At 50.6% G+C, this 18501-nt stretch overlaps 1 protein-coding gene across 1 annotated transcript in view; it reads left to right on the top strand.

The window, feature by feature from the left end:
- The window catches only part of LOC120394565 (NACHT, LRR and PYD domains-containing protein 3-like), a 142355-nt gene that overhangs the window by 77025 nt on the left and 46829 nt on the right, over window positions 1–18501 (top strand). The window contains exon 12 of the mRNA XM_039518784.1: window positions 12424–12594. Coding sequence (XP_039374718.1) covers window positions 12424–12594 — 171 coding nt within the window. The remainder of the gene's footprint in view (window positions 1–12423; window positions 12595–18501) is intronic.

The following is an 18501-nucleotide window of genomic DNA, read 5'->3' on the forward strand; positions in this document are numbered from 1 at the left end:
CGCCTCGCAGCTGATCCCGACGCCACAGATCCTCATTGAGATCTAAGTCGGCCTCCCTACCACTCCCTACCGTCGGTCCTGATCTTGATCGCGGTACCACCGAAGATCCCAGCACCAGTCTCCAGCCCCAACCCGTGAGCTGACAGCCTGAGACGGGGCAGAGTTGCATGGGCATTTGTCTCCTTCTTGGCCTTCGAGACACAATTCGTCATTGTCCGAGGCGGGGAGTGGCTACCGCACTCTGGGCCATGACGTCGAGGGCGCTAACCAAGGACAATATGAAGGTCAGGACCTTGAACAGGGACCACCACATTGGTCCTTCTGGACATCTTGGGTATACCATCAAGCCCAAGGAGCCCCCTCAGGCACCTTTCGGTCAGCCCATTCGGATCGTCAGATGCCTGAGGCCACTGTAAGCCGCCCTCTCCCACCAGACTCGGATGCGGCTGTTATTCCGCCAGTCCAGACTCAGGCCACCACCTTAGTGGACCTCGAACACCAGGACCCTCCCCAGCAGATCTCCCCAGGATCCACTGGTCCCTGGGGTTTCCTCCTCCTCCTCATGAGGCAGTAGCGGGCACATCCTCTTCTGGACCCCCGCCAATAGATCTTCGGGCTCACCAAGATCTCCTGCACAGGGTGGCACAAAATATGAACCTGCCGGTTGAAGAGGTGGCGGAAGTGGAGGATTCAGTTGTGGACATATTATCTGTGGATGCACCCACACGTGTCACCCTGCCTTTCATCAGGACCATCCAGGCCAATGCAGATACAATCTGGCAATCCCCAGCATCTATTCCTTCCACAGCCAGAGGGTGGAGAGGAAATATATGGTACCATCCAAGGGTTACAAATATCTCTACGTCCACCCTCATCCTTGCTGTCTGGTGGTACAGTCTGTGAACGAGAGGAGCGGCCTGGCTAGCGCCCACTCCTAAGTCCAAGGAGGCCAGGCGTGTGGACTTATTCAGGTGCAAGATTTATTCAACTGGTGGCCTACAGCTCAGGATAGCTAACCAGGAAGCTCTCCTGAGCCCTTATAACTATAATACCTGGACCTCCATGGGGAAATTCAAAGAGTTGGTCCCCTAGGAGTCCAGGCAGGAGTTTGCGGCCTTGCTCGAGGAAGGCAAGAAAGTGGCGAGCACATCCCTGCGGGCATCGTTAGATGCGGCGGACTTGGCGGCCAGAACTCCAGCCTCGGACGTGGCCATGAGCCTCATCTCATGGCTCCAGGTATCTGGCCTTCCACCAGAGCTACAACAGACTATCCAGGACTTGCCCTTCGATGGCCAAGGGCTGTTTTCTGATAAAACGGACCCCAGGCTTCAGAGCCTGAAGGATAACCGGGCCATCATGCGCTCACTGGGTATGCATACCCCGGTGACTCAGCGCAGACCTTTCCGCCCTCAGCCTACCCTAACCCTTGGCCGTGGCAGGACTTCACTACAAGGCGTGGCCGTGGTAACTGCAGGAGACAATTTGGTACTCAAGGAGCCCAGAATCAGGGCCCGCGAAAGCCACCGGCGGGGCCCAAACAAAACTTTTGGAGCTGCTCTTGAGGATGGAGCACCAGTCTCCTTTCTGGATCTTTTCCCACCCTTCCGCAACCAACTCTCCTATTTCCTCCCTGGGTGGTCTCACGTAATCTCAGATCATTGGATCCTACGCACGGTGGAAACTGGATACCATCTTCAGTTTGTTTCACCCCACTCCCATCCCACCCGCCCTCCCCTCTCACGAGCAAATCCTCTTACAGGAGGTACAGGCGCTCCTAGCCATTGGAGTGATAGAAGAGGTTCTTCTTCGAGTGATTGCTCCTATGCATTCCAGTTAGGTGTGCGTGCCGCGCGTGCACGGCTCTTCGGAAGATTTTTACCCTAGCAACTCTGGCGGGCGCCATTGGAACAGTGGAGTGCTCCGTTCACCTCCACAACCCTAGTGTTTCTCCTTGCATAAGTGTATATAGTTAGTTTAATTAGACACCTGAGACTTTCTCGACTGCGAGAGAGCTCATCGAGCTCACAGAGGCACCGTGCCTCTGGCCCCTGGCACCGCCGGTGCGGGCTGTACAGTCAGCGGGCAAGCCGGCTATGATGAGGCCACCTTCCCCTGACAGACGGGATAGATGGGGTTCCAGGTCTCGATCCCGATCCTGGAGACGGTCGCCGTCACGCTGATCCAGATCCCGGCACCGATCACCATCTCGGTACCGCTCCCCGTCTCGGCGCCGGTCGCAGTCCCGGTACCGCTCCGCATCGCGGTACCGGTCGTACTCCCGGAGACGTTCCTGGTCCCGGTCACCAGACCATCGGTACCAAAGGAGGTCCGGATCCCGGTACCGTTCCCGGCACCGCGACTCGCGAAGCTGCTCCCACCCACATCAGTCGAGATCGCGGTCGACCTCCTGGCACTGGCACGGTCGGTGGTCCCGTTCTCGCTCCTGGCTCCGCGACGACCGGCACCGATCCCCGGCACCGTCCAGGGACAGACCGGCGGCATCGACGGCGCAGTCCCTGAGCGCCTCTGCCCCCCCATGGCCTTCTCGCCAACCCTCGGTCGCCTCTCAGGCGGACAGCGGTGGAGATCTCCAGGCCGACCCCCAAGGGCAGGACCACGGACTGCAGCAGTGGGGCTTTTGGACCCCCTGGGCCTACCACGAGGCTCAAGGGCTCCCCCTCCCTTCGTGCCCCAGGGGCTCCAAATGCAGGGTGCCGGAAGCCACGTTCAGCAGGCCTCCTCCATCACTACAGGGTGAGGCCCCACCGCCACCTGTAGCGGCAGAGCATCCTGTAGCCCAGGCGGATTCCCACCCCCTGGAAGAACCACCTCCAGAGACCATGCTTCAGGGCCTGTCCTCGTCTTCCTCTCCGGACGAGGCGGTGGTGGGGGCATCTACATCAGACCCCCCTCCGATTGACCTGTGGGCCCACCAGGACCTCCTTCGATGGGTGGCACAGGCTATTGACCTCCCAGTTGAAGAGGTCGCTGAGAATGACGACCCGGTAACCACGGTGCTTGGAGCTGAGGCCCCGCTGCGGGTGGCCCTACCCTTTATCCGCACCATACAGAACCGGCTACCCAACGGAGGTCCTTCCGGCAGCAGCCGTACCGGCCATTTAATCAGGCCAGACCACGGCCTGGTACTGGGCGTGGAGGCAGGGTGAACCACCGTAGACCACCGGGAAACCGGCGTAACCAGTCCCAGGCGCCCTTCAAGGCCCCTCAAGGGCCGAAGCAGGCATTTTGATGGGACACCCGAGGACGACCCATCAGTCTCCTTACCGGATCCTTCCCCGTTATTTTGCAACCGTCTTTCCCACTTCCTCCCGGCATGGTCCCAAATAACATCGGACAACTGGGTACTTCGTACGGTCCAGTATGGTTACCGCCTTCAGTTTGTTTCGCCCCCTCCCTCCCACCCACCCTCACTGTCCCCCTTCAGGGACCCCTCTCACGAGCAATTCCTCTCACAAGAGGTCGAGACTCTGCTGAGTTTGGGTGCCATAGAGGAGGTGCCGAGCGACATGCGAGGCAGGGGATTTTATTCCCGATATTTTCTAATCCCCAAGGCGAAGGGAGGTCTCCGACCTATACTAGACCTCCGAGAGCTCAACAGATACCTGCTCAAGCTCAAGTTAAGCATGCTGACCCTGGGGACCATCATTCCCTCCCTGGATCCGGGAGACTGGTTTGCCACCCTCGATATGAAGGATCGTGCTTCCATATCGCGATTTACCCTCCCCATCGGCGCTACCTGCGGTTCGTAATTAACAACGCGCACTACCAGTTTGCGGTGCTGCCCTTCAGCCTTTCCACCGCGCCAAGGGTCTTCACCAAGTGCATGGCAGTGGTTGCCGCAGCCCTCCGCCGTTGTCGCATGCACGTGTACCCGTATCTTGACGACTGGCTGGTCCGCGGGCCATCCCAACAGCTGGTAGCAAGTCAAATGACCGAGATCCTAGCCCTGTTCCAGCGCCTGGGCCTTCTCATAAACGCCGAGAAGTCCATTTTAGCCCCATCACAGAGGGTGGAGTTCATCGGAGCGGTTCTGGACTCCAATTTGGCCAGGGCCTGCCTCCCTCGACCTCGGCACCAGACAATGGTCTCCTTCATCCGGAACCTGCAATCCTTTCCCACAACGACGGTTCGCTCCTGCCTCCGCCTCCTGGGCCACATGGCGTCATGCACGTTTGTGACTGAGTACGCGAGGCTGCGCCTTCGCCCGTTTCAAACTTGGCTTGCGTTGGTGTACTGTCCGCACCGCGACCCCCTGGACATGGTAGTTACTGTCACAAACCCAGCCCTCGCTTCGCTCAGCTGGTGGCTGGCCCCAGAGGTCGTGTGTGCAGGAGTCCCGTTCCGACCTCCTCGCCAGTCCGTCACCCTGAGCACGGATGCCTCGGCGTTGGGATGGGGGGCACACCTTGGCGACCTACACACCCAGGGTCTCTGGTCACCCCGAGCTCTCCCTACATATCAATGTCAGGGAGCTGCGGGCAATCCGCCTCGCCTGTCAAGCTTTCCGCCCATCTTCAAGTGAGCTGTGTGGCGGTGTTTACGGACAACACGATGGCGATGTTTTATGTCAACAAGCAGGGCGGGCCCGATTCTCCCTGCTTTGCACGGGCGATGCTCCTGTGGGACTTCTGCATAACCCACTCGATTCACCTGGTAGCGTCCTTTCTTCCAGGAGTGCAGAACACGCTAGCCAACAGTCTCAGCAGGTCGTTCCTCTCCCACGAGTGGTCCCTTCGTCCAGATGTGGTGCACACAATTTTCCGAAGGTGGGGGTTTCCCCAGATAGACCTGTTTGCCTCCAAAGAGAACAGGAAGTGCCACCAGTTCTGTTCTTACCAGGGTTGCTCCCCAGGCTCCCTGTTGGACGCATTCCTCTGCTCCTGGACGGATCACCTCCTATATGCCTTTCCTCCGTTCCCACTCGTACATCGGGTTCTACTCAAGCTTCGGAGGGACAGGGCCCGACTCATTCTAGTCGCTCCAGCCTGGCCGAGACAGCACTGGTACACTCTGCTGCTCGAGCTCTCCGTACAGGATCCCATCCCCCTCCCGTTGTGGCCGGACCTGATAACGCAGGACTTCGGCAGGCTCCGCCACCCAGACCTACAGTCTCTCCATCTTACAGCTTGGTACCTGAGTGGTTAACCCACGCGGAGCGTGACTGCTCGGCTGCGGTGCAGCAAGTCCTCATGGACAGCAGGAAGCCTTCCACTCGCTCAACCTACCTCGCGAAATGGAAGCGTTTTGCACTCTGGTGCGATCAGAAGGGTCTCAATCCTTTCGCAGTCCCTATTCCTGCGATTCTGGACTACCTCTGGTTTCTCAAGGAGCAAGGTCTCGCGGTCTCATCGTTGAAAGTGCACCTAGCGGCCATTTCCGCCTTTCGGCCGCCCGTCGGTCACTGGTCCATCTTTTCCAATCCGATGGTTTCCCGCTTCCTTAAGGGCCTAGATCGCTTGTTCCCGCCAGTACGACGTCCTACCCCGTCCTGGGATTTGAACCTAGTTTTGGCCAGGCTCATGGGAGCCCCCTTCAAGCCCTTGGCCACGTGTTCCCTACTCCATCTATCCTGGAAAACGGCTTTCCTCGTCGCTATAACCTCAGCGAGGCGAGTCTCCGAGCTTCATGCCCTAACGGCTGGTCCACCGTATACCATCTTCCATGCAGACAAAGTTCAGCTTCGGCCACACCTGGCCTTCCTCCCTAAGGTGGTGTCGGCCTTCCTCTTAAACCAGGACATTTTCCTCCCGGTCTTTTTCCCGAAGCCGCACGCCTCAAGTCGTGAACAACAGCTTCACACCCTGGACGTCCACAGGGCCCTCGCCTTCTACATCGAGTGGACGAAACCCTTCCGGCGTTCGCCCCAACTATTCGTTGCAGTTGCTGATCGCATGAAAGGCAAGTCTGTCTCCTCTCAAAGGATTTCCTCCTGGGTGACTGCATGTATCCGGACATGCTACGAGCTTGCTCGTGTGCCAGCTAGCCACCTCACCGCTCACTCTACAAGAGCGCAAGCCTCGTCTGCTGCCTTCCTGGCCCATGTCCCCATCCAAGACATCTGTAGAGCGGCCACCTGGTCTTCTGTCCACACCTTCGCTTCCCACTATGCGTTGGTGCAACAATCTCGAGACGATGCAGCCTTCGGCTCAGCAGTCTTACACTCTGCCACGTCTCACTCCGACCCCACCGCCTAGGTAAGGCTTGGGAATCACCTAACTGGAATGCATAGGAGCAATCACTCGAAGAAGAAAAGACGGCTACTCACTGTTGTAACTGTTGTTCTTCGAGATGTGTTGCTCCTATCCATTCCAGACCCGCCCTCCTTCCCCACTGTCGGAGTAGCCGGCAAGAAGGAACTGAGGAGCGGACGGGCCGGCTGGGGTATATATCTAGCGCTATAGCGCGCCACTCCAGCGCCCAGCCGGCCCGCCGGAGTTGCTAGGGTAAAAATCTTCCGAAGAGCCATGCACGCGCGGCGCGCACACCTAACTGGAATGGATAGGAGCAACACATCTCGAAGAACAACAGTTACAATGGTGAGTAACCGTCTTTTCCAAAGGACCTGAGAGGCAGGGGTTTTACTCCTGTTACTTCCTAATTCCCAAGGCAAAGGGGGGATCTACGACCCATCCTGGAAACTGCGCAGACTCAACAAATTCATGATAAAGTTGAAGTTCCGCATGGTATTCCTGGGAACCATCATCCCTTCCTTGGATCCTGGAGACTGGTACGCCTCCCTCAGTATGAAAGACGCGTACTTGCACATAGCGATTTACCCGCCGCACAGGCGTTTCCTTCGCTTTGTGGTCAGCCAGCAGCATTTCCAATTTACTGTCTTCCCCTTTGGCCTGTCCACAGCACCAAGAGTTTTCACAAAATGTATGGCTGTCGTAGTGGCCTTGCTCCGCCGACGTCGGATACAAGTCTTCCCATATCTCGACGACTGGCTCATTCGAGGTTCCTCCAAGACGCAAGTGCGATCTCTTGTTCGTTTTGTCATGGCACTGTTTGAGCAACTTGGCCTGCTGCTCAACACCAAAAAGTCCACTCTGGAACCTATACAGAGAATAGACTTCATTGGGGCGATCCTAGACTTGAATCTTGCCAGGGCGTGCTTATCGCAGCCCCGCTTTCAGGCTATGATGGCCATTATTCAGGGCCTCTGAAGCTTCCCGACCTTGACAAAAAACACACATGCCTCGCTCTCCTAGGCCACATGGCCTCATGCACTTTTGTGACCAGACATGCCAGACTATGCCTCCGTCCACTTCAGACCTGGCTCTCCTCAGTGTACCGTCCTGGCCGAGACAGCTTGGAGACAATTCTCATTGTGCCGATGGAGGTCTTAGCCTCTCTGGGTTGGTGGCTGAACCCCACCCCGGTATGTGGGGGGATGCCATTCCATGCATCATAGCCTTCACTAGCCCTGACCACGGATGCGTCATCTCTGGGCTGGGGCGCTCACCTTGCGGGACTTCGCATGCAAGGTCTTTGGTCTGCACAGGAAGTAACTCTTCACATCAACGTAAGGGAACTGAGAGCAGTACGCCTCGCGTTTCAGGTATCTGCGAACACCTGCAGGGCCATTGTGTCACAATTTTCAAAGACAACACAATGGCCATGTTTTACATCAACAAGCAAGGTGGGGCACGGTCCTCCCTCCTTTGTCAAGAAGCTATACATCTTTGTGAATTTTGTATAGCCCACTCAATCGATCTGATGGCATCCGGTCTTCTTGCAGCAAATTTCATCATGGGTCACGTCATGCATCCATGCGTGCTATGATTTGGCTCATGTTTCAACTAGCCACCTCACCGCCCATTCCATTCGGGCTCAAGCTTCGTCTGCTGCCTTTCTGGCCCATGTACCCATCCAGGAGATCTGCAGGCCAGCGACTTGGTCATCCATGCACACCTTCGCTTCCCACTATGCATTAGTGCAGCAGTCCAGGGATGATGCGGCATTTGGTTCAGCGGTCCTTCACTCCGCGACATCTCACTCCGACCCCACCACCTAGGTAAGGCTTGGGAGTCGATTGGAATCGATATGAGCAAGCATTTGAAGAAGAAAAGTCGTTTAGTCACCATTGTAAGTGTTGTTCTTCGAGATGTGCTGCTCATATCCATTCCAAACCCGCCCTCCTTCCTCTGTCAGAGTAGCCAGCAAGAAGGAACTGAGGGGCGCTGGGTCGGCAGGGGCATATATTCAGCGCCATAACGGTGCCACTCCAGGGGCGTCTCAGCTGACCCACCGAGTGTTGCTAGGGTAAAATCTTCCGATGAACATGCACGCGGCGCGCACACCTAATTGGAATGGATATGAGCAACACATCTTGAAGAACAACAGTTACAAATGTGAGTAACCGTCTTTTATTCTTGCCTCTGAGCTGAGTAACAACAGACTCCTCACCTTCTCAGGTGTCCTCTCTCTCTCTCTCTCTCTCTCTCTTTTAGCCTTTAAATCTTGTGGGGGTTTTCTCTTCAGCTTCAACTTTGATGCCCTCTTCTGTTCACCCCTCCCCAAATTAGGCTTCATCCCCTCAGATTCCAACATACGTCTTTGGGTTTTTTCTCTCCCTCTTCAACCCAATCTTAGAGTCTCTCCCCTCACCCCATTGCAGGCTCCTCTTTTTCTGCCTCCAAAATATTTTGGGGTCTCTACAAACCCTTACAGACTCTGGGTGTTCCCCAAGGCATGGGGGCTTCTCTCCCTTGTACAAATTCAGGGCTTTTTTCTCTCCCAAATATTGAGGTTTCTGTCCTGTGACACTCTACACTCTGGAGGAGCACCCTGTAACCCCCATATTCATCATTTGTATATAATTGTGATATTGCAAATAAAGCAGGCCATGTAAGGTATCATGGGAAAGGTTGTGATCTTCAGAAACCCACTGTCCTATCTACATTTGTATATCACTAATGAATATAAAGTTATGAGAATTGTGTTGTTTGGTTTTCATTAAAATATGCTGTGGGAAGCACCAAGATACTAGCTCCCTGTGTATTATGAACCATAACATCCAGTGGGGTAAGAAAACTGCTTGATCTAAATACTGCCTAGTGTCTTACAGGTTTAAAATTCAGACGGTGCACTTATTTTGTTTTCTTTGGTAACTAAGGGTATGTCTACACTACCAGATTAGTTCGATGTAACTTATTTCGAATTTGTGGAATCGACCTTACAAAGTCGAATTTGTGTGTCCACACTAAGGACACTAATTCGACTTTGTGAGTCCACACTAATGGGGCAAGCATCGACATTGGAAGCGGTGCACTGTGGGAAGCTATCCCACAGTTCCCGCAGTCCCCGCTGCCCATTTGAATTCTGGGATTTCCCCACAATGCATGCTGGGGGGAAAAATGTGTCGAGGGTGGTCTTGGGTAACTGTCATCATTCAACGTGCTTTCGGACGTCTCAAGGGGATATGGAGGAGCTTACTGAGTCGCTCAGATCTCAGCGAAACCAATATCCCCATTGTTATTGCAGCTTGCTGTGTGCTCCACAATCTCTGTGAGAGCAAGGGGGAGACCTTTATGGCGGGTTGGGAGGTTGAGGCAAATCGCCTGGCTGCTGATTATGCTCAGCCAGACAGCCGTGCAATTAGAAGAGCCCAGCAGGAAGCGCTGTGCATCCGGGAGGCTTTGAAAGCTAGGCTCCTCAGGGAGCAGGGTAACCTGTGACTGTTCAGTTTCTTTACAGAGAAGCTGAACCTGCCCCTGCTTCAGTTACTGTTGACTTTCTTCTGCGGTTACATACCCCGTTCACCACGTTTCCCCCTTTCCAACACACGTTTAAAAATAAAGTTAATGGAACATTGTTAATTAACAACGTTTTCTTTATTAATGAATTCGCGTTAAAGGGTTGAAACAGGGACGCAGACTGTGGTGGGTAGGGTGTGCAGTGATGTTAACACCGCTTCTACACTCGAGGAATGATAGGCTCCTGCTCCTAGAGCAGTCTGCAGTGCCGGACTGGTTGTTTCAACGGAGCCTGCCATCCCTCCTTTTCGGGACTCTGTGTGCGGGGGCTACGTGACCTTGTGGTGGGGGAGGACGGTTACAGATTCCCCTGCTGCGTGGCTCTGTGGTCCGGGACAAGGACCGCTGCATAAGTTCTGTAACCGTCCTCCCATGGCACAAAGTCATGTACCCCCCACCCACACAGAACATGGAAAACACCTCCCAGACCGACCAGGGTGCCTACTGACTGCACTGTGTGTGTGACCTGCTGTTGATCCTGCCTCTGTGTCTGTACCCTGGTAAAGGTGACTGTCCTATGCAATTAACAACCCCTCCCCCACCCCTTCACAGACAGTCTTCTGTAGAAAAACTTGACGGAAATAGTAATTAACAGCAAACTACTTTTAATAATCAACTACACAGTTAGGGGATGAAACTGGGATTGGGGCTTCGGTGAGCCAGGAAGGGAAGGACTTCTCAACATTTAGGGAATGAGAGCCTGTTGCATTTGTGCACTCTGCAGGGGTGCAGTGACAGTTTTCACGGCCCCTGTCGCCCCTCCTTCTTGTTACTTTGGGTGAGGGGGGTTTGGGACTTTGTGGCGAGGGAGGGCGGTTGCAGATACAGTGCAGGGGGGCTCTGTCCTCCTGCCTGCGGTCCTGCAGAACATCCACAAGGCGCCGGAGCGTGTCAAATTTTCCCTGGGCATTTCCTGTGTGGCTGGTCAGAACATCCAAGCTCGGACTGCTGTCCAGAGCGTCAACAGAGTGGTGCACTGTGGGATAGCTCCCGGAGCTACTAAGGTCGATTTCCGTCCACACATAGCCATGTCGAATTTAGCGCTACTCCCCTCGTCGGGGAGGAGTACAGAATTCAAACTAAAGAGCCCTCTAGGTCGAACTAATTAGCTTCCTGGTGTGGACGGGTGCACAGTTAAGTCGAATTAATGCTGCTAAATTTGACATAAACTCCTAGTGTAGACCAGGCCTAATTCTGACTTTTTGCCTATGACATGTAATCACTTAAAATCTACCTTTTGTAATCAATAAACTTAGTTTAATGTTTATCCTTACCAGTGAGTTTGACTGAAGTGTTTGGGAGCTGGGTAGATTTGGTTGAGGCCTTTCTCAGTGATTCGTGAGTTGCTCTGGGAGCATTCATGGAATCTAGCTGGATATGGGGCTCCACATGCGGTTGTACTGAGTGGTAACAGCACCTGGAGGGGTTTGCTGCTTACCACCAGTATGGCATTGTGAGAGACAACCCAGAATAGAGAGTAAAGGGGACACTGCAGACCCACAGTCACAGGTTGCACCCTGGGGGTCCCGTCACTCCTCCCCATTGGGCAGAGTAACAATATTTTAAGGCAAATGAGGTGATGAAGGAGGCCATGAAGCTGACAGTTCTGGTGGAAGGGGTTTCTCGATGTGTGTGCAAGATGTAGCAGGTGGAGGTGTGCAGGGGGCTCATTGTGAGGCCTCAAAGGAGGACAAAGAGAGCCATATTTGCAGGTGGTCCTTAAAGTGCACATGGTCATAACCAACCTGCTGCCATGGCTACCCACTCAGCTGGCTGGCAACTCCATCAGGAGCCCAGACTCTGTAGGGGGCTTACAAAAACCTGCAGAATTTTTGCTTTTATAATCCCTACAGAGACACTGGAACTGGCCCTGCCAATAGGGTCACACAGTTGCCCTCCTTTCAGGGGCACTTCCCTTCCTGCACCCTGAGTAACCCCCTGCCATAGGGATCTTCTCTTTGTCTCTCCCTGCTTTGATCTCTGGTCTCAGTAGAAAGTGGGTGTGGTTCTGCCTGTGCTGAGTCTCGCAGCTGTCTCCCTTCCAGAGCTGGGTGCGGAGACGTCCATGTCCTGTAGGGCAGCAGCAGAGCCAGTGCCAGGGGCGTGGAGGGGCAAGATCTCCCAGTTCCTCCTGCTCTGAGCCTGGCCCAGGTGCCTGGGAAGAGGGCTCCCCCTACAGCCTCCCTGTAGCGATGGGCCTGCTCTGATTGGGTTGCACCATCTTGGAGCTGATCAGTGGCAAGACCAACCTGATTGGTCAGGAGCTGAGTGGGCAACTTTTTACACTTTGTGAATTGTGGTTGGCCAATGGAAAGGGCTAAGGGGCGGTGCTTAGGAAGGAAGTCATACTCAAACCTTATTCCTCATTGGTCAGTGGCAGAGGTTTGAGGTATCTAGGCCATTCTCGCTGTTGCTTGATGAACAGCAAAGGGCAAGGGGTCGAGTTATACAGGAAGTCGCATCCACTGTTTGTTTCTCACTGGACAACTTGTGGGGCTTGGGACAGAGTCTGTAGCAGGATTCTGGCTCATTCTCGATACTGATTGGTCAGACAGAGGGGCTAGTGGGTTGGACCTGTCAGAGCAGCTGTGACTAATTCCATTCATATCATGATCCTCCTTCTTTGCCTTTCTCTCTCCTGCAGCTTGAAGGGATGCGGTGTCACAGCCACTAGTTGCGTGGATCTCGCCCCTGTTCTCAGAACCAGCCAGAGCCTGACAGAGCTGAGCCTGCGTGGTAATAATCTGGGAGATGCTGGAGTGCAGCTGCTGTGTAAGGGGCTGAAACACCCGATCTGCAAACTGCAGACACTGGAGTAAGTAACAGCTGGCAGAGAGAAAGGCCACTATCTGGAAAACCACCCATCACAGGACCTGGTATCTCCGGGAATGTGTTACGATAACTTCATCTCAATACCACCCCTGGCACTGTGAGTCCAAATCCAACCCAGGGCAGAGATCTGAAGTAAAAGAAGCAGGTGTATTGCTCCAATCTGCCTCTGTTACAGAGGGATTTTAATTTAAGGGAAATAGAATCTGAGTGTGGCAGAATATGCAGAAGGTGCTGAAACTATTGTTTGAAAATAAAATACCTACACAAGCAACTGCTCATTAGGAGGGGAGGAAGACTGGAGGTGAAAGAGTAGGTGGTAAGAGGGGTTGAGGCTCAGGAAACGGGGGTCGACCAGGAGTGGGAAGGAGAGGGATGGGAGCTGGAGAGAGGAACATGAGAGTGTGTGATGGCCACAGGGGAAAATAGTTTGTGTGAACCACACCCTGGGTTTCCCCAGCCCCTCTACAGCGATATGCCCTCCCTCATCCCTGCTGCCCTCATGTGAGCCTTGTGACAGGGGATTGCTTGTTGTGGGTGTCTGAGCCCATTTCCCTACCCCACAGGTGAGCCAAAATGTGGGGAATCCCTCCTCACTAGCTTAGAACTCACATTCAGTACACTTACACCTAACATGGTGAATGCGTCTGAAGGACATGCACTTATTCCCAGTGGCTATTGCCAGCTCCAGCGGGGCAGAGTTAAGGTTGTGTGGGTGTTTACCTTCAGTCTTTATTTCCTGGTTTTCTGAAGTGTGAGAAGGGCATAAGATATCATTGGGCAAGCTTAACTGTGAATTAAACAAGATTTGTCATTTAATTAGTGTATTACACTATTGCTTAAGTGCCCCAGACACGATCAGGACTTCAGTGAGTTACGCACTAGACATGATGTATTGGCAGGTGTCATCAGGCAATTCTCTTATAGTCTTCCAAAACCTTTTTTAGCATGTAATCAAAGTTTAGTCTTAGGGTGACGTGTTTTGTTAGTTTTATTGGGTTTTGCAAGATTTGGTGGAGATGCAGTTTTGGGAAGAAGGGAACTAGGCAAGCAGCCAGAGAGTTTGCTGTCTGCATTGTGCCTTGATTACAGTCTGTTCTGGAGGCAGGTTTCTGCTTGGGAGTTTGGTGATGGGCTGAGAACCCTGAAAGAGGAGACAGCCCTTTATGCTGTGTGACCATCTCATTCCAGGACAAAGGCAAGTGGAAGGAAATATTAGTCCCATTTTTAGATGAAAAAATTGAGATCCAGAAAGATGGAATGACTTTCTCAAGGTCACACAGGTAGTGTGTGATAGAGCCAGGAAGTGAACATAGATCTCGTGAGTTCTCATCCAGGGCTTTAACTGCACAACCAGGCTTTCTTGTGCACGGAGCTATATTCATTCTTGTGTTTCTTGACTTCAGAATTGTGCCTTTTTTTAATGGACATTGGTTAAATAGCTCTGCTTTAATAACCTTAACCATATAAAAGAGACAGAGTACCACTTGTCCATCTCTCTGGATTCCAGCCACCAGAAACCCCCATTCAGGGTAGAAACCAAGATCACAGAGCTGGACCTGGTAGCTCCCTTAAAGGGACAGTGCATCCTATGACAGCATGTTAAAATGTCTCAGCAAATTCAGCCTTAACTCCTCACAAATGAGTGTTCTACTCAGAATGTCTCCTGAGGGCACTAGAGTATGGCCTTGGGATGACATATATGAGAGAAAAGCTTTAAGGATTTTTTAAAAAATATAATCACTGGGCACTAGTACTGAACTAACTTGAAATTAACGTAGAGCCCAAAATTGCAATTGATTGGTCATGGGTGGGGGTTGTCCTCATGGGTGATGACTATATTGTGGCATATGCTTCCAAAGCACTAGTTAAACACACCACTTCCCATTGAGAGACATATGCTGGCTGTTGTGTCCGGGGTGTATTCTAGCTCTATTGATTTTTGACCATATATGTTCATGAAACTTAAGTGCTGGAAGCCATATCACACAATCCACTTTGCAAAGCATCACCCTCCATTTTATTGTGATGATTACAATACTTTGATTTTTGGGGCCTTAGCTCCTGGAGTCATGTGAATAACTTAGAATTTGGGCTTAAAATTTTTTAATTATTATGTTTCTCAGCCCTCATGATTGTGGAGAAAAGATTTAAAATGTGAACCATGTGTAACCTACACATTCAGGAAGTAGAAGGCTAAGAAAAAGCAACACAAAAGCATTAATTTTAATCATGATTTTGGGATCATGAAGTCTGACTTTTGAACTCTTGCAATTGGAATACTTCCTATTGTTGTCAGATTTCACCAATGTTGACAACCATTCGGCTTCATGCATGTACTCCCTCTATGTGCTGCCCTTGCTCTGCACAGATAGCTGGCACAGCAGACCCCAAGAGAACCCGCAATGACCACAGAATCAGATAAGGTACGAAGGCACCCAGCCAGGTTTATTAGCAAATGAAGCACAGTAATAGTTTCCAGTAGACTACAGAATTTACTACAAATATGTGCCCCCTGACAATGGACTAAGCTCAGTCAGTGCCAGGATTTTCCAGTGCCTCCTAAGCTGGACAAAGACAGCCCCTCTGGGATACATTTTTATACACAATTACAAACAAGTTATACCTCACTCCTGACATATCAGGGTGCCATCCTTTGACGTATCAAGGTGCCGCCCATTTCCTTGTACATGTTGCTTCGATCATAACATCCCTGTGTGTCATGCTCTCATCCTGATCTTATCCTTAGGATGAGTCAGTAGGTTCTTGTTATCTATGGGGAGCTTTCTGGTATCAAGGTGTTCTGGTACCGCCTTTCTGGAATGTGTTTGTGTGAGTGCTCTCTGCCTAGCAATTTCAGCCCTATGCTTGCCTAATTCTGTGAGCAGGGCCTGCCTGTTGCTCACGGCCTGACTTTGCTTTATATTAGCAAGTTTTGATCATTATTTTAGGACAGACCTTAGGAGTCATGCCAGGCCTCTGATACATGGCCCTATATTTCAGGCTACCTTCCCACTACACCTATATGTCAGAAAATAATTATCACTTTACAAAAGTACTTATTAATGTGAAAGAAAGGCCCCGAAAGGAGCTCCTTAAAGCAGCTGTGCTTTTAAGGCCATCTATAAATCAGGGAGCTACAAGGAGAGGAGTTTGGCTCCAATACTACCTATTTCCAAAACAACCTTTCACAGGCTCAGACAAGAAACAAAAAATGACCAATCTCACAACAGCATGACAAAGTAAGTGTAGATGGCCGGCCAGGGGAATAATCCCTGATACCCCCACCATAGAACCATACTGGTACAATATATGTTGTAACATCAAGGGTATTGGAAGGAATGAGGCTAAACCACGTTACCTAAAATCCAAAAATCTCTTAACACAGCAGTGCCTGCTTCCCCTAGAGCACCACCAACCATAACCCACAGCTGTAAATGTCCATATGGGGCTATTTTATGAAATTGCCAGGGGGGCGATTAGATTTTAATGCTGAAATCTAACAAACTAGATTTGCCAATTTGAAATGGGTTTAGCCAATGAGCATTAGCAGACTAATTTTAATGCTACCTTCTTTTCAGGTCAGCTTTTACCTTGGACAGTATTTCTCAGATCAGGACATGTGGGGCAATTAACCGATCAACAGTTTATTAATTCCCCCAGAACCACATATGTAAATACACAAGTTTATCAGTCAGGTATAGATACACAAACAATACTAGGCATGTACTGAACACAAAGAACACATGCAGTCTTGGAATTGGTTAACATAGACCAGCACTGGGGTCCAGCAACTATACCACAGAACAACGCAAATCACCAAAATTTCTTGTTACATCTACTTATAATCATTAGTTATCAGTTCATTATTCCCACTAACATGCTTATCCCACTTTAAGTAATTCTAGCATTCAATTGTCTTAAGGCATATATATATATATATAAAATAAAATAAAAAGAACACAGAGAAATACAGTTGGTGATCTCCAATTGGTGGTGTTGATGTACAACAAATCTCTCAGAAGCTTTTCTTAGTTAGAGGGATTTTATATTTCATTTATTTCAAAAAAGCCTTGTGAAATGCTAATTTCAAAGCAACTGGCCATTCTATATAATGACCAGAGGTCAGAGAATTTAAAGGCATTCCTCACTTACTGTCATCAGAGGAAAAGCCCACGTGAGTAGAAGCTGTCAGCCTGTTTTCTGACAGAAGAATCTATAAATATGGATTCAGGGAATGATCCTTTATCTCTGACTGTTTACAAGGAAATCAGATGCAAAGCTGAGATCCCCAGAGACAATCTGGGTACCCTGAAAAGACTTTTAGGACACTGGAAGTTTATTACATCACGGCCACAATCTGGAATTACAAACTGTGACTCACTTGTTAATATATTTTACCTGCTTTAACTTCTCAGTTGCTCTCATTTCCTTTTCTTAGCCAATAAATTAACACCTAATGCAGGTTCCACTTTTCTCTCCCAAGAATATCAGATCCATGGCATGGAGGACTGAGGTGCTTCTGTCGCCATCTACCCCACCAGGCCTCTATCAAGGTCTCAGAGCTCTCCCATCAGTTTGTGGGTGGATAGGACTCCTCTCAGAGCTGTTTGTTTTATCCTTTTATCCCCACCATCAGTGTTGTTTAGCCTTTTCCTTCTCTTCCCCCTTGATGATCAGAGGTGCCAGTCTCCATTACACAGCCTGCAGCAGACAGGAACCATCAGCTGCTATCAAAGATCCTCTCCCACCCACACACCAGTAATGAGAAAAAGCCATCTGTCAGTGATTTCCTATCTCAGAGTATTCACCACCACATCCATTTTCCTTCCCTCCCCGTGGCTGTTGGAGCCACTACTCAGCTACAGATCCCCCCACTCACAGCACCTGCAGCGTCCTGTTCCCTCCTGAGGAGTGAGACCCACAGGTCTGTATCAGTAACTGAATTTGTTACTTGATCATGTACATTTTATGCTCTAATACTTAAAGAAGAATTTGCTGGCAGCTAATGGCATATGCAGAGACTATTGTCAAGAGCTGGTCAAGAACTTACCACTGGAATGATTTCCTGAAGGAAACTGCAGCTTCCACAAAATAGAAACTTTGTGTGAGAATATTCTGATTTTGCATAAATATTTTGATTTTTCATGAGAAAAATCAAAATCATTTTTTTGTTTTGTTTTGGCTTGGTTCAACCCAAATCAGACATTTTTGTTGAACTGACCCAAAACATTTCATTAAATTGTATGTCCCTATTATCACATTGCCTTATGGGAGTTATACCTCAGGTCATCATTCTTCTATGAGCTAGACTCCCTGGAGGTCTACATCTCCCACAGTGCAGTGTGGGCTCTCCTCTGATCAATGCATGTGATGCACCATGGGTGGATTGAGGCTGCATCATGGGAGACCTAGTCCATGCAGAAACCTTGGGCACAGGGGAGAATTGCTGCATGAGGTTCCAATAGTACAATTGCAGGAGGCAATGCACAACAATAGGAAAATGCAGCTTAATGCAAGATATTTCATTTGGGTTGAGAGGGCTGAAACAAAAAGTTCCTTCATTTCTCAATTGAATTTTTTTTTAATTTCTGTTCCATAAAAATTGACAACTGCACTTTTTGTCATGCTTTGGAATGAAAACAAAAGTTGAAATATCAAAATTTCTTTACTGGATGGAAAATTTGACTTTTGCTCAACTCTGCTGTTGAATGAGTTTGATCATTGAATTATTTACGTTCAAAATACTTTGGACCTAACTCTTAAATGAGGACTCAGTCCCTGTGAGTCACTTTCAAACAACATAGAAACCAGCATGAAAAGCTTTTTCTTCCTTTACTTCAGGCTGTGACTAAAGTTATTGTTATTTTAAATGCTCACTGAAGACTCCACT

The sequence above is a fragment of the Mauremys reevesii genome, unplaced genomic scaffold, assembly GCF_016161935.1.
Source record: "Mauremys reevesii isolate NIE-2019 unplaced genomic scaffold, ASM1616193v1 Contig66, whole genome shotgun sequence".
NCBI lineage: Eukaryota > Metazoa > Chordata > Testudines > Geoemydidae > Mauremys > Mauremys reevesii.